This window comes from Limulus polyphemus, unplaced genomic scaffold (genome assembly GCF_000517525.1).
Source record: "Limulus polyphemus unplaced genomic scaffold, Limulus_polyphemus-2.1.2 Scaffold108, whole genome shotgun sequence".
Lineage (NCBI taxonomy): Eukaryota > Metazoa > Arthropoda > Merostomata > Xiphosura > Limulidae > Limulus > Limulus polyphemus.
In genome coordinates, this window is record NW_013665718.1 from 285,579 (window position 1) to 301,984 (window position 16,406).

Genomic DNA, 16,406 nt, shown 5'->3' on the forward strand with positions numbered 1-16,406 from the left:
AATACTCCATCTCACAGTGAGTATGTGCAGAACCAGGCCAGATGGTATGAATACTTTCCACTATCCTGGCTCTATGTGAATTTTGGGTAAGAATTTCTTGGGAGGCAACTTACTGAATGTAAGAAAGGTTCTCAAAGGGGAAATGGTTCACATTCTACTTAAAGACAGTTAGGCGATGGAAGAATGATGATTTGTGGAAGCTAAAAACTGCCAGAAGGTATAGATATGGATGTGTGAAGATAATCCACATGACCACCTGGAAAAGCTTGTTCAAAAGCTGGTGAAGAAGGGGCAGAAGGGAAGGTGATGAATAGAATGCTAACATCAACATTCCAACGCAAACATGTCAACAGAGGAGTCGAAGAGCCCATCCTAGAAAGAAATTAGGAAGGAGATTCATGAAAAATAGGGGTCCCAGAATAGGGACAGAAAAAGACAGGGACCCTTAGAGTAAGAGATCCAATGATAAAGCATGCAGAACTGTCTGGTATGAGTTGAGCTAGGTCCGGAAGGATGACACAAGAGTAGTGAAAAGTCCAGTCCTATGGGCAATAGAGCAAGCAAGTTCCAAATATAAGGGTGGAGGGAGGATAACCATTAGTGAAGTGAGATAGTATGAATCAAGAAAGAGAAGTCATGATAAAAAATTAAAGCTTTTGAAACAAAAGCTAAAGAAAATGAAAACCAAAGTTTCATTAATGAAGCAAATCTCATAAACTTCAACACAGACAAGAAATTTAATTACATCTGGTGAGTGTTAGCTTTGGAAACAAGATCTCCATAAACTAGGTATTATATATATTAGTAACTTTACACTCTTGTTTACTTTCACTAGATGTTGCATAAATACAGAACTTTGTATTATATATTCATAAAATTTTAATAAACCAAAAAATAAAAGTAATGCATTTCTGAAGTGTATATGTTACAGCACTTACTGATTCAATTTTTTTATGCAATAGCACAAAAAACATTCCATTACTCAAAGCGGCCTCGTAAAAAATGCCCTGGATGAATATATCCAAAAGCCATAGGACTTTAATAATGAAAAAAAAGAAAAAATTACCCTTTCATTGGGCCATGTCCCCAATTCAGAATTTAAATGTTGTTGTCACTACAATAATACAAATGCTACCTGATTATACTATGGGTTTTCTTATTACTTATTTCATATTGCAAATGATATATGGTTTTGATGAAAAAACACCACTGTTCCATAAACTTTTTATTTTATAAGTTCCTTAAATCACACACTTCATTTTTCTTTATTAAACAGGTTCAATACTAGAACATGCAAACTTACCAGTGGAATTTTGTTAGTTTCAAAAGGCACAATACGTTTTAACCATATCACATCTTTTTTTATCTTCTTTTTTGGTGGTAAAAATCTTTGATCCATTTGTGTAAAATCTTTTATAGGAGGAGGCTCCTCTTCACTTATTTCATCTGAAAAATACACATGATTTAGCAATAACATGCATTTTACATCCTTAATAACATGAATAAATTCTTGATAACATTCTTATCTTCTTTCAGATGTTAACTCATAAATTGGATCAGAAACTGCAAAAGCCTTTATACATTCTTATTAACATTAATATGTTAGAATTAAATTCAGAGAGATACTTAACTCTTAACAACAAGGTTTAGCTATGTCTCTTTGATTCACCAAAAATAGACTTTCTATCACTCTCTCCAACCTACCATTTGCAATTTTGTAACCTTAAACAATTCTTGTTCTGGTGAGAAAGTACAGTACATGTCTCGCACGACTCAGGCCCTCTAATGTTAGGATCTACTTCTAAACCAAAGATCACATACACTTTCTGAGCTAAATACAATTACCTGACTTCACAATCTCATATGGTCACATAACTAACTCATTGAATAATGGTAATTTTGAGTATGCAATCTTACCTACCTTACTAAGATACTTAAATTAGAATCACCACATTAAAATGAAGGAAGCAGGTATGTGACTATTACTCTTAGAGAAGTTAAAAAAACAGTAGCAGTTGGTTCTATTAGACCTATAGACCTACAAAAGTGTGATACTGCACTAGAAAGCACCATAATATTGGGAAATAACACATCTATCATGGAGTATTCAAATCAGAAATGTCAATGATGAGCTCCTCACCCCAATGGAATATGTTCATGATGTATACAAGACTGGGTGAAGAACATGATGAGCAGAATGTCCACTAAGGTTGGAGTAAGCCAAGCAGTGTTTTGTGCACTTCAACATGATAACTTCAATATAATATTTCTCCAAACTATTTTGATGTTGATGAAAAACCTGCCATAAATGAGACATTGAGAGAAAGGATGTAAGCAGACTTGAAGAAAATAGGGGCATATATTAAGGTGGCCAGATTATCAAATCATAAAACTGGAGAGACAGATTTTCAGATCTTTAAACTGAAACCCCCTCTCTTTTTGAGGAATATTATAAATGACCAGTTATGCAAATAATATTAAGTGAAAAGAATGTTTTTACCTACATTACTATTGCTTCAGATACCTCTCAAGCAACTTTTCTAATATTAGTAATATGTCCTAAAATTCTGAATAATTATCATTCATGTTCTCCCCTCAGGTTATTTCAATTCAATGTTTCACAACTCGAAAATTGAGCATTGGCTGTGAATCACAGCAATGGCACAAAATCAAGTGCTCAGTGACATATGAAATGTGTTATGGTGTTTGTTGTAGCTTGACTTATAACCAACTTCAGAGGAAACAGCACAGACCATGCTCAGTCTTTCTGAGCAGTGTGATAATTTTCCTTCTTATTTAAAAAACTTTGTACCTGTAGATCCACAGTTATCAGATGGCAAAAGTACTGAATTCAGGTATGACACATGTTATAGATTATGACATAAATAGAAAAGTGGGCAAAAGGAGAGAGAGCATTCTAAAAACCAGGACTGTCTCACCCAAACTGGGAAATCTGGTTACCATAGCTTACATAAATGTGTATGTGAAAGGAAAAATACATAAAAAGAAAGCATCATATAAACAAACATCAAACCAGGTCAGACTTCACACATGATGTCAAGTGAATCAAGCAGGTGTGATAAGGACTACCTAGCTCCACTAGTAGAAACTAAGGGGTAATGTGCATTGGGAAGTCCTGAGGAACAGTGCTCTGGAAATAGTGCAATAGGTGAACCAAGTTCCCTAGATTTTCTAAAAGCAAACCAACCCCAATGTATTCAATCCGATGATCAGCAGGGACAAAGCTGGATCCCTTTATGCTTTATTCATGATACTCCATGATTGGAACATCTCTTTTCTATAGAGCCTGTTGCAACCTGTATAAAGTATACTGAGTTAGTGGTTGCTAGTGCAGAACTGGTTTGGTAAAAGCATACCTGCCTGGGCAATGCTTACCACAGAGTGGGATCCTGTGAAAACAAGTTAACCCTTTCGAGATGGGTCAGGGGTGAAAGTCAATGTCATCTCGTTTGTTGACTCGCATTGAAAATTTTATTGAACTACTATTTCATGAATTTATGTCAATAACTTTGGTATCAAACTGCACATTATAATTAACATTTCAGTACTATATATTACTCATTTTCTTAATTTAAAAGTAAATATTAAAAAACACAGATAAACATTGATTTTTGTATGTCACGTGGTATGTTGAATGCAGCACTGGTTCAAATTAGGTGTTTGTGAAGTCAAAATACTAAGTCTGTAGTTTTGTATGAATTAGAAACTCAAATTACCAATATTGACAAGCTAGAATATAAAATAAGAAGATCTTATCTTTTCTGTTTGCTAAGATATTGCTCATGTAATAAATCAAACACAGTGGCACCATGCCCACCTCATCCAATTTTTGGAAATGCTCCCTTATATACAGTTACTTCTATACATAACATGAATAACCAATCAGAACCAAGATTTAAAGGGGGTAGGATGTGTCTTTAGTTTGCTTGAAATTTCATTTTTTTTAGACTAAAATACATCTTAGTTACTATGCTTGATAAATTATAGTGGAATTCTATGGTATTGATGTAGTAATTTATGAATTTCTAGTTATTCAAATGTATATATAGAACCTAAAAATAATTTTGTTTCATATCCTTCACGTGCAAAATTTTTAAAGGCTTAGCAACCTTCAGCAAGCAGCAACCAAGTTCAAAGGTCGTAACTAGAAGAGATAATTGTTTGCTATACTTCTTTACTTACTGTTCTATATTTTAAGAAAAATAAGTTTATGAACTTATTTCAAAATAGAAATAATCTATATACATATATAATGTATAATAATTGAAATGTAACTGTATTTTACAAAATACTAGTCCACTAAAACACAACCAAGATAAGTTGCTTTGAATAGACCAATAGTCAGTTTTATGTTATTTGATATGGTAACATGAGTGCATGTGAGCCATGTCATTGTAATTTCTGTACTGTTAGCCAGGCACGGCTGAAAGGTCAATATAATAAAAATAATAAATATATAATGTTACGAGATTTATGCTTTTAGTCTAAACATTTATGTTTTCGTGCATTATCTGCACTAGTTGTCTCTAATTTAGCAGTAATACACTAGAGGGATGCCAGATAGCCAACATCACCCACAACCAACTCTTGGGTTACTCTTTTACTAATAAATGTGATTGACCATAACATTATAATGCTCCCATGGCTGAAAGGGTGAGCATGTTTGGTGACAAGGATTCGATCCCAAAACCCTCAGGTTGCAAGTTGAATACCCTAACCACCAGGCCATGCCAGGCCTCTACCAACCTCGTAACCTCAAAGCAACCATCATAGTTTTCATACTATAACTTTTAATATGCTTCGTGTATCTTCATGAAATTTGGCAAGCTTTCAGCACACATTACAAATCTTTTGTACACAAAAAATCAAATATTTTAATTAAGTATTTTTACTAAAGATTTGTTGTTGAATATTTGGAATCAGAGCATTGACTGCTTCGAGTGCAAAGTGATTTTCTTGTTAATATTAAAAAAACTTTTCTTTATTTGAAAATTTTCAAATTTCATTTACATAACCACTAAAACTACTAACACTAACTACTGTTACACTGGAAATAATTATTTTGATACAATATGCAAAAAAAGGTAGGTATTAATGTTGAAAACAGATTTTTAGGAAGCATGTGTATAAAAAAAAATTTTTTTTTTTAAAGGCTGGTGTGACCTCTGCCTCCTTCATGACAACTATTCTGTAACCAATTAGACTATGCTTATTTTTTTGTAATTCTAGAAACACCAACAGATTAAAATACTTATTATCAGTTCTCTGATATTGCCTAGCCAATGAAGTGAAGTCACACAAAGTACCCGATGAACTGTCTACATACTCCGAGTCTGATTTGTGGAGGATGCAATACCCATGTAAAATTTTGATTTTTAACAAATAACTTTCATACTAATTGTGTATAAGAATGGTGTTAATAATCACAATTTTTAAAAGCTGACATGTCCTGGTTTTATTAACACACCATTGATAAGGTGCTATCAAGTGTTCGTTGTGGATTAAGTAGAATCTATATTTAACACAGGTCCATTCCAATAGTGTTAACATTGTACTGTAAAGAGTTGTTAATTATTTTATTTATGTAGTCTTATATAAGAGGTAAAACAGTCTATTTAATTATCCTGAATAATAGAACAAACATTAACTGTTATTCCAAATACAATAAATGACTATACATTACTGCTGCAGAAAGTCTTATTCTGCTGATTCCTTGCTATTGGTATTTAAAACTTCTGCTGGAGTAAACTCTCAAGAGTGATGTATAAGCCAATTTCTACAGTAAAAGTTCTATTCCATCCAACTACATTTTTATTAGATCTTGCTTTTCAGAATTTTTTTAACATACATGTTTAATGAGGATAAATGGATTCAAGATTTTAAATTTTTGATAAAAGTATTGAAGAAATGTACATTTGTTCGAAATTTTATAGTAACTTAAGATTATCAAACAAATTCATGTTTTTTAAACACAACTAGTTTTTAAAAGTAATTAATAACTATTTTTCTTGAAGCTTTAACCAAATAACAGAATTAATCAAAAAAATCCAGTGTAATGCCTCAGTTGGAAAGGAATTAGAATAAAAATGGCCTAAGAACCAAGCAAATCAACAGGATTTCTATAAAATGTTTAAGTTAATCAGTACAATTTTTGTATTAAAGTTGTAATTACCTGATTCAGATGAAGAGCTTGAACTTGATATAGTTGTTACTATGGGTCTATGTAACTCATCTGTTGCAGCAGAGAAAATACTGGATTTCTTTTCCATTTTTGGAGAGGAATTATTAGAATCAAGATTCTTTTCAATATGTCCTGACTCAATTCTCCCCTTTTCAGGATTAAAATATATCTGTTTTGTAGGGGAACCAGTTAACTGTGGCTTCCTAGTAGGAACTTTTATAGGTAGTTTTATAGGAGCTACTTTTTTTTCAGTTTCTTGTTCAGACTCATCTGATGATTTTGACTTTTTATGAGGTCTTCCTTCTTGATCGGGTGCATCCCAGACTTCCATTTCTATCAATTTAGCAGATTTCTTTCTCACACGACCAGACCTAGAAACACCTCCAATCCCATGCATGTTTACTTCGTTATTCACTTAAACCTACATAGGGTGGGATGAATTAAATAAAATATTGGTTATAATGAGTAACAACAAAATATTCTTATACCACTCAGACGCATCAACTAAGTTTTACTGATAATATATTATGGGTTTAATTGCAAGTTTCACGGGACTCAGAAAGATACAGTTTATTACATATGCACAGCTTGTTTTTTTGAGGATAAGTTAGAGATAGATCTAAATAATATTGTGCTGCTAAGAAGGCAAAATATTGCAAATCAGAAGCAAAACAGAAATGGATAAGGTTAAGATAAAAAACATCAGCAAAGAAGCATTTCCTGCAGTGGAACACGACATGTAAAATTTTGTGCTGAGTACACGTATATTCGACCTGATATTAAATATTTTTGTATCGACAGTTTGTTTTATATGTTATAAAATAAGCTAATTTAATGTTCTGTTTATACATTCATTACATGACAGGATATATTCTCTGAATGAATGAAATTAAACAGCAAATTTAAAACTTTTCCCGACCAGCCCTTATAAATATCATTAACTGAAGTGAGGAACATCAAGTATCCCAGCCATGGTTATCATTTATCAAATATCTCAACTCTTAATAACCATCAAAAAATCCTAGAAGCCATGATGATAGCTTAACCCCAAAAAAATTTATAACTCAGTTTACAATCTTTACAAATTAAGCTTATCAGATACAAATAAAATACATGCCCACTACTTTGTTTGTGCAATTTAATGTTTACAGTATTTTGAAGGTAAACCAATCACACATTCTTTTCTATGTCAGGTAGAAATGCCTTGGCAACCAAAAGCCTTCTTATACAACCCCCATTTATCAACTGGTAGTCAAACTCTTTGGAGCATCAATTTGGACTTCCTTTGAGATATTTATTGGAAATTCAAATGCTGTACAAATCTTTTCCATGCAAATATTACAGTGTAGATGAAACTAATGGCAAATTCATTCAAAATTCCCCAATAGCAGGCCAATTTCTTTTTAAGCACATAGCAAGCTAGTGCCTGGGATTTGGCAAACCCTGGTCTCTAAGGCACACCATTTGTAATGTTAGTCCAGTGAGACTGAATTCCATTAAAAACTTTATTGCTTCCTTCTATTCAGCCAACCTTCAATCCATTTAGCAAACTTATTCTTTAACCTGACTGATGTAAGTTTTCCCTAATCTATTAAGTAGCACGTTAACAAGAGTTTCTGAAAATTAAAGTCAGCTTAGGGGAAAAGTATAGTGGAACAGATGCTAGGATTGAGTTATGTTTGAGAATTGTGGGTTTAACTACAAGTTTCAGGGGACTACAAGTTTACAGATTACTACACACATGCAGCTTGTTTATTTGATGATAAGTTAGAGGTAGCTTTAGGGAAGACTGTGCTACTAAGAGGAAAAAAATTGCAGATAAAGAGTGGAAATCAAGGAAGCAAGACAACAATGGATAAAGTTTGAACAGAGATTACACTGGGGAGGGTGAGAACAAGAGTGCTGGGTTTACAAGAATACACAAAAGCAAAACAGGTACTTGCCTTTAATAGATTTGGGCCTTTGACTGCTTGCAAAAAGGAATAAGATAATCAAGAGATTTACATGGTGGGAAACTCTCTTATTACAAATATCAGTATTGTTACTTGTGATGGGGAGCATACAAAGACTAGGATTATAATTTACTATCTAAGTGCTAAAGTACAGGATATTAAACAGTATGATGAAAGTTTAGTTGTTGGTTCCAAGAGACACTACACTCTCCTTTTGTAGTGCATGTAGGAGAGAATGATGTTGGAATGTAAAGAAAATGTTACTTAAAGCAAAAAATGTAAAGAACTCCTTTAGAGGTATAGGGATAGACACAGATGTATGGTCCTTTCAGGAGTGTTCCCTTGGCTAAATAATAGAATAAAATAATCAAAAGGAAACATGGTTTAAATGACAGACTACCAGATAAACATTTAGAGTAATAGGTGGGCTGGTTAGAAATGTGAAATATTTCTAGGGTAAGGATGAAATATATGCTAAATATGAGTTTCATTTAAGCAAATTAGGCAATAGGACATTCAGGGAATCTCTGAATATATTCTTTAACAATACTTAAGAATTTGGATAGAGATAAGAAAAGTTGGGAATAAACAAATTAATAGGAAATTAGGGAAAAGGTAAGTTTGGAAACAAGATATTTAAAGTTTGGTAAGTTAAATAACAGTTACTTACAAGTAAGAATCAGATATAAAAATAAACACAGTATATTCAAGAATAAGTGTAGTTGCTATTATTATACTTTTAGGAGTATTAGGAACAAAATAAGGGAGTTTAATGCTCTTGTTGAAATGGAAACTGATATAATTGGAATTATTGAAATTCGGTTCGACTTACATAATACTGATAATAGGAATTATTTCTGAAATTCAAGGTTATAAGATTTAAGAGATATTTGAAAAGTTAAGAGGTTAAATCTGCACAGGTTACAATCAGGGGTTTCAAAAGTAGAAAGTTTTTAATTGGTAACTGTTATAGGCCACCTTATCACATACATAAGATCAGTAAGAAATTGCATAATAACATAAAGGTTGTTATTAATAAGAATTATGCAGTAATTAAGGAAGACTAATTTTAAAAATGATGATTGGGATTGTATGGAGTAAAAAAGTGCAGGAGAGACATATCCTGAAGTGATACAGGATGCTTCTCTATACCAAAAAGTCAGAGAGGCAAGGAGAGGGAATGCAAATTCAAATTTATTGTCAAACACTAATGACAATATGGTTGTAAGAGAGGAAGTAGGAGTACATTTAGGGAATAGTGATTATTGCATAATTAGTTTGGTGTTTTGTTACATTCTGAGAAAGAAGAAATAATTAAATTCCTCACTTTCAGAAAGTCAATTTTGAGGTTATAAGATATGATTTATCATCACTAAATTGCCATAACAAGTTAAAAAGTGTTGTGATATAGATCCTGAAAACTTCTAAAAATAAGTTGATTTTCTTTCAAGTTAGACATGTTCCTAAAAGGATAGCGCCTAACTGGTTTACTAAAGACATAAAGGAGAAAATCAGTAAAAAATGACTTAAGTTTAAGAAGGTTAAGTTGATAGATATATATAACTATTTAAAAGACTATAGAAAAGTTAAAGGTCTGGTAAAAAAAAAAAGAAATTAGGAAATCCCAAATGAGAAACAGCTGATTAATAATGCTAAAACTAACAACAAAACTTTTTAAGTACATGAAAGGTAATCAAAATGTTAAAATGAGTATTGGACCCTTAAAGAATGCTGATGGAAAGGCTTTTTGTTGAAAACTATGAGATGGATACTAGCATTCTATGAGACGTATTAGAATTGACTTGAATTGTGTAAATATTTGTCACTTCAAAGAAAAGGTTTCGCTATAATCAAATACTTAAGATTTAGCTGTCCTGAAAATGCTTAACTTTTAATTTCAAGAGACACTGCCCTCTTGACCTGTGCTGAGGATGGACACACAGACTCCATTCTGCTTTTGAAACCTATTCTTCTACCTCAAGTAATAATGAAAGCCCCAAGAAAGAATAATGACTTATTGGAAAGGGTTTAGAAGAGAATTACTAGGATGATTCTGGAGATTAAAGAATTATCTTATAGGATAGATTAAGATAACTTATATTCTCCTAAGTTTTAAAAGAAGGATAAGAGGTGATCTTAACAAAGTTTCAACATTACCTATGAGGTCCAGAGCATAAAGGCCTCAGATTTCTTTGTGATATGTTCTGAAGGTAATAGAACAGAAATTTAAGATCTGAAAAAAAAAAAAAAAGTTAGGTTACAGTTAAGACAGTTTTATTTTTCTAATATAATGATTTACTTATGGAATGAGTTAACTTTCTGTACACAGGCTCAGTCATTTTTTAACCATCATGTAACTGTGAAATTATATGTACTATAACTATGTGTATCTTTATAAAAACCAAATTTTTTAATAAAGTATATTTTACTAAAAATTTGATTGTGAATTTACAAAGCCTTTACTGAGTCAGTCTGAGCAAAGGCAATTTTCATACTACAAATTAAAATACTTCTCTTCATCTTAAAGTTTTCATATTTTATTTGCATAACCTCTAGAACCTCCTAAATGAATACCAAAAGTATTTTTGCAAAACTTTATCCTATATGACATATTTTCTCTACCTTAATACTAGCTGAGTAAAATTCGTGAATGTACAGAAAAATGAAAAATATGAAATAAAATCAAAATTACATTATTTTTCATTACAATTACTTATCTTATGAGCTTTAAACCTCTTAACCTGTTCACATCTGCTTTTATTTCAATGTACTTTGAAACATATATAATCAGTATAACCAAGCAATAAATCACCAAGCAAACGTGTTACTCTAAATGATCAAATAAAATCACAAGACGTTAAACTGCATACATTGAAGAGCGATCATGATAAATGTTTTCATTTGAGTTTTCTTAGCTAACCTAATAAGTTTTTACATTTTAGTTATTTTTGTTAATTAAAAAATGTACATAAAAATAATACACTTACCATGTAAATTAGCTACAGGTCTATTTATGTTCAAGAATGTACTTCCATAAGCCTATATTTTCACACTAATGTGATTATCCACAAAATTCATTTATCTTTCATATATGCATTTTAGAACACAAAAGGTATCAGGCATTAGAATAAATTGTCCTAAAACTGCTATAATTTATCTGGCTTTCAAACTAACCTATAAATATCTTTACAAATGTCATTACTGCTTGGAGGTTAGAGCAAGGCTTAAGTCTAAATACATCAAGATCTCCCAACAAACTATTGGCTTTTACAATTAAAACAAAACAGATAATCATCCGATTTATGTAGTTTAATATTCTCTTTCTATTGACTATAAACATGTCCAATAGTAATGTCAAGAGAGAATTGCTGACATTTTTTAAAAGAGTGAGGTTATGGGTGGGGTATGTTAATGTGTGTTGAAAAATTATAGTGACATGTCAATAAAGGAAGAGCAGGTTGAAATTTTATATTTTGGCTTGTCATTATCTATAATAGGTGTTTCTAACTTGAACAATTTGAAGCCTTTGTAAGGAAGGAGAGAAAATCTATAAAAGAGAAATCAGAGTGCCATCACAGCAATGTGATTAAGGTGCAAATTGAGAACTTATTTTCCTGAAAGAGGACCAAAGACTGCCTGGAGAGTCACCTGTTTTAACCACTTGCACCACTATACAGTAGTGTGTTGTCTGTCAGCAGACACTAAAATGACATCACGTAAGGGATGCTTAATGTTGGAATTTGTACTGTCATGACGTAAAATGTGCACATGCCATGAATCACAAGAAGAATTATGCACTCTGTAGGCTAGAACACAGCAGGACATATGAGTTTCAAAAGCAAGGAGTGAAAATATTTGTTACTGTTAATTTTGATTTTATTTACTCTTGAAACAGAACACTTCTGTGGAATCAGCAGAAATACATCTAGTTTTAATATTTCCTTTACAAATTAAAATTTATTTAATATAAACACTTGAATTATAACCTATGATTTGATTTTAAGTTTATTCACATATATTGATAATAAAGTAATTTAATTAACTTTTGAATGTAACTGTTAAAGTTCATGACATGCATGCTTTGATTTTCCCATATCTACAGGGTTAACAAGTTACAGGAGTTTAAAGAAAGAAATTAATGATTTCTTAAAAAAATAAAAGGTGGATTTCAATTTTAACTTTTTTAAATGGTGGGTGAGCAAGCACAGCCTTAAAAGACTAATTGGTCCATTGTTTTCTATATGTTATATTCTTCAAATGATCCTGCAAAACGTCTATTATCAGAATTTTTAAAGCTTTCTTCAACACCAGTTAAAGACTAACTGGCCTCAAAATTCCATGGATAATGCTTATCTCCTACTTTTACTCTTTGATTGCAGCACACTCACATTCCACTAAGGGGGTTGGACCATACTTTATATGGTGAATCAGCAGCAATGGATTAAAAATAATTATAAGCCACCCTCCGATTTTCAGGCATATACATTTCCAGCAGATGCCCAATATAAATTCAAAAACCACCAGATGTGATTTTTTTGTTCTGGATTCGCAACAAAAACAAGAGCTGGGGAAGTGTTTGAATAATAAAAGCAACACAATTAGAATCTCTTAGTAGTTCACTTTTATCACTAAATCTCTGTGCAAGCTTCACACAAGGAAAAAAATTATTCACATTTAATATATTTTAACAGATCTAAATTTCACTTTAGTGTCTCATATCTTTACTGCTTTATATGTTATTTCTTTAAGTAATGTATATGAAAATGTTTTATTTCTATTGACAAATTAAGCATAAAACAACTCAAACAGACCAAAATAAAAAGTCCTAGCTATCGGTGAAGTACATGTAGTATCAGACAATTAGCTGAAACCTTATTTGTTAATTTACAGTGTATGTAATTTGAAAAAAAAAATCACGCTTCACCTACTGTGTTTTCACTATTTCTAATGCTTCTGCTGATTCATTATCCAGCATTACATCAGTAGATTTCACATTCTTTTAAGTTTTAATATGTAATATACAGACAAGAAGCCATTTGGTCTTTAAGAGGTTGCCCTTGCAAACCCACTCTTGAGAAAAGTAAAAATTCAAAACCATCCTTTATTTTTCATAAAGTCATCAATTCCCCTTCGAAGCTCATCTAAAGTTCTAACCTCCACTACTCCCAACATCAACTCCTCCTCTCATCCTACTATATTCAGAATACAGCATGGAAACCAGAGGCTTTTATTCTATTGGCCCATACATAATATAAACTTCACTAAAATAATCTATATCAATAAATATCAATATGTCTGTGGGTATCTGTTCCTCTCAAGGAAGGTCATGGGGAGGGGGGGGGTTGAATCCCCCTATCCAATTTCAGAAAAACTACAAATGTTGTACATCCCTCAGCATTAGAATGTAACCACTATTGTTAACATTCTTGAAAACAATAAGTCTGACAGACGGGTACTCCAGCTAGTCTCTTATATTTACGAACTTAACTTTCTTTAGTAAGACTGTCATTCAATTTTTATGAATTGGAATATATACAATTTATGGATATTAGATGGTGTCTAATATTAGTTCAAGCCTTATATCAATTTTTGTCATTTATCCAATTAAAAAAAAAGCTTAAAAAATACAGACCTATAGCCTGAATTTCAGGCTACTCGTTAACTTAATCTGCTTCTTTAACAGTTTCCAAGTTAAAAAAACAAACAAACAGGATTTCATTTCCAAAGAATAAAAGGACAAATGACCCAACAACCTTATTCTAAACTATATTCAACCTTTATCTGTAAACTACTCATCCAATCCTCTTCTAATCTCCTTCAATACTGTAGCTTCTACCAGAGGCCAACCACTGTATTAACAAAGTAATTATGCTATGCTTGTGTTATGTTGGAGTTATACACAATCTTCAGCTTATTCCCTCTTATCTTGTTGCCTCCACTTTTTATTTCTTTGAAAATGTCACTTGGATTTATGAATTCCACACACATAAAAACCCTAATAATGTCCTCCTGAGTCTTCCTCCTCTCTAATGATAACATGTCAAGAGATTTTAATCCATCCCAAGGTTATGACTTCTCCAAACCTGAAATCCTCTTGGCAGCATAGCATACCGTATCATAGAGCAAAAAAAACTATTTTTACACTCTCATCACAATGAAGAAGTAAAAATTAAGCTCACCCTTCATATTTCAGGAAATCCTTACATCTTGTAAGGTGCCAGCCATCACTACTACTGACAGAAACTAATTTCATAAGCTACTCACCCTGTTAGAAAAATAAAACTCTCTTAACAAAAGTCTACTCTTATTTTTTCGAAATCTCAAATCTATATCATCTCACTCTATTGCCTTCAGCACAAAGAAAGCTGAGCCCTTTCAATTTCATCCAATCAATTTTATGGATAATCGTATAAACTTCAATAAAAGCACTTCTCACTCTTTTCTCAAGAGAAAACAAGTTGAGATCTTAACTTATCCCCATCAGAAAACATTTCACTCTAGTAGTCCTCTTCTGAACTTCTAAAAAAGTAAATATATTTCATAAATAAGGAGACCAAAACTATGCACAATATTCTAGGGCAAAAGCCAGTCATTTGTATAATTACCTCTTTTGACTTATTGTAAGAAGAGATATAAATACATCCCATATTATAACTTTATTGCTACTAGCAACAGAACACAGCCTTAATGACTTTGGCATAGTGGTAGATATGTCAATCAAACCATTCAGTCACCTTATAATCAACTGATGATCTTCTTTAATTTATTCTCAACATTTCTATGTGCATTATAGAGAGGTTGAGCACACTACATTAAAATGATTTTGGAGATTCACTATATCCTTGTTGTAACATATGTTCAGGCTCTATCTGATGGTTATGCACCTTGGGAATAGCCCCGCAGCATCATATGCAAAATGATCTGTCATAAGGCTGTTGAGTCTAAAGCCCACTCCTCCTCACTACATGCTTTCATAAGCCATCTAGTGTACATGAATGACTGTTTTCCAGTGCCATTTCAGAAGTCTGATCATACAGAAATTCATAGGCTCTTCATCCATTGAATTCAACACTACATTGTCATAAAAAATAGCATGAATGACAGTTTCAATTTCCAGCTGCTTGAAGCATACAATGATTCAACAAATATGCCATTGGAAGTAACTTGTGTACACATGACTCGTTTCTTTTTTTCAGATGGAGATCCTTCATGATTATATTACCCATTGTTACCTGAAGTACTTGGCCAATTTCTACCACTAACCTTTGTGTTTGTGAAAACTTGTGTTACAAGTCACTGCACTTTGCTTACCTCAGTACGATTTGTTGCACATCTCTTTCTGGATGGTCCTGGTGCTTCATGTTGATCCATATTATTTTTGTTTTCCAATGCTAAAAGCAAGTAAAAACTTGAAAAACTAAATCTTCAACATTCATCCATATTCATGATTCGAGTGTACAAATATTTTTTGTTGGAAAGGGCTGTTACATACTCTTACCATAATGCAATAAGGTTTAGGTGGCATCACAAACCTATGAAATTCATCAAAACAATGTCAACGTAATATAACATTTTGGGACAACATGAGACCTATTGGTCAATCTCAGCTGTTCCATCCTCTAAACTAAACTATTAATAAATAAATTTTAAAACCAGCCGTCATCATTCATTTACTGATCATGCTTTTTCTTAAACTCACTTAAATTTACTGCCTTCATAACATCTGAAGGCAATCCATTCCAAAGGCCAACTACCCTGTTAAAAAAATAAAACTGTCTTAGCTGAAGATGACTCCTATCTGGCCAAAATATATATTTGTGTCCCTTAGTCCTACTATTCTCGCTGTTAAGTGTGAAAAAAGATGCCGCAACAACACTATCAATTCCCTTTACAAACTTAAACACTTCAATCAGATACCCCCTAACTTTTCTTTTTTCAAGAGAAAGCAATTTTCAACCTCTCTTCAAATGACAACCCCTATTTCCCAGGCACCATTCTAGTATCACTTCTCTGAACCCTTTCCAACAATTCAATGTCTTTCCTAAGGTAAGGAGCCCAAGACTGAACACAATATTCTAAATGTGGCCTAACCAGAGACCTGTACAATGAAATTATAACCTCTTTAGAGTGCATTCAATATTTCTGTAGATACAACCTAAAATCCTACTTGCACTACCACTAGCAACAGCAAACTGCTTGGATGGCTTTAGAGACTGATCAACTATTACATCAAGATCTCTTTCTTACATCAT

General features: G+C 32.4%; 1 protein-coding gene across 5 annotated transcripts in view; it reads right to left on the reverse strand.

Annotated features, from left to right (window-relative positions):
- The window catches only part of LOC106470942 (HMG box-containing protein 4-like), a 49,666-nt gene that overhangs the window by 30,755 nt on the left and 2,505 nt on the right, over window positions 1-16,406 (reverse strand). Inside the window, exons 1-5 of one of the 5 annotated variants that reach the window (XM_022400385.1) lie at window positions 15,466-15,551; window positions 10,312-10,387; window positions 8,146-8,168; window positions 6,194-6,623; window positions 1,304-1,446 (exon numbers count right to left, since the gene is read on the reverse strand). In XM_022400385.1, coding sequence (XP_022256093.1) covers window positions 1,304-1,446; window positions 6,194-6,599 — 549 coding nt within the window. In that variant the 5' untranslated portion in view covers window positions 6,600-6,623; window positions 8,146-8,168; window positions 10,312-10,387; window positions 15,466-15,551. Of the gene's footprint in view, window positions 1-1,303; window positions 1,447-6,193; window positions 6,624-8,145; window positions 8,169-10,311; window positions 10,388-11,141; window positions 11,259-15,465; window positions 15,552-16,406 lie in introns of those variants that run through there. The other 4 variants (XM_022400388.1, XM_022400373.1, XM_022400383.1 and 1 more) reach the window with 4 other exon arrangements.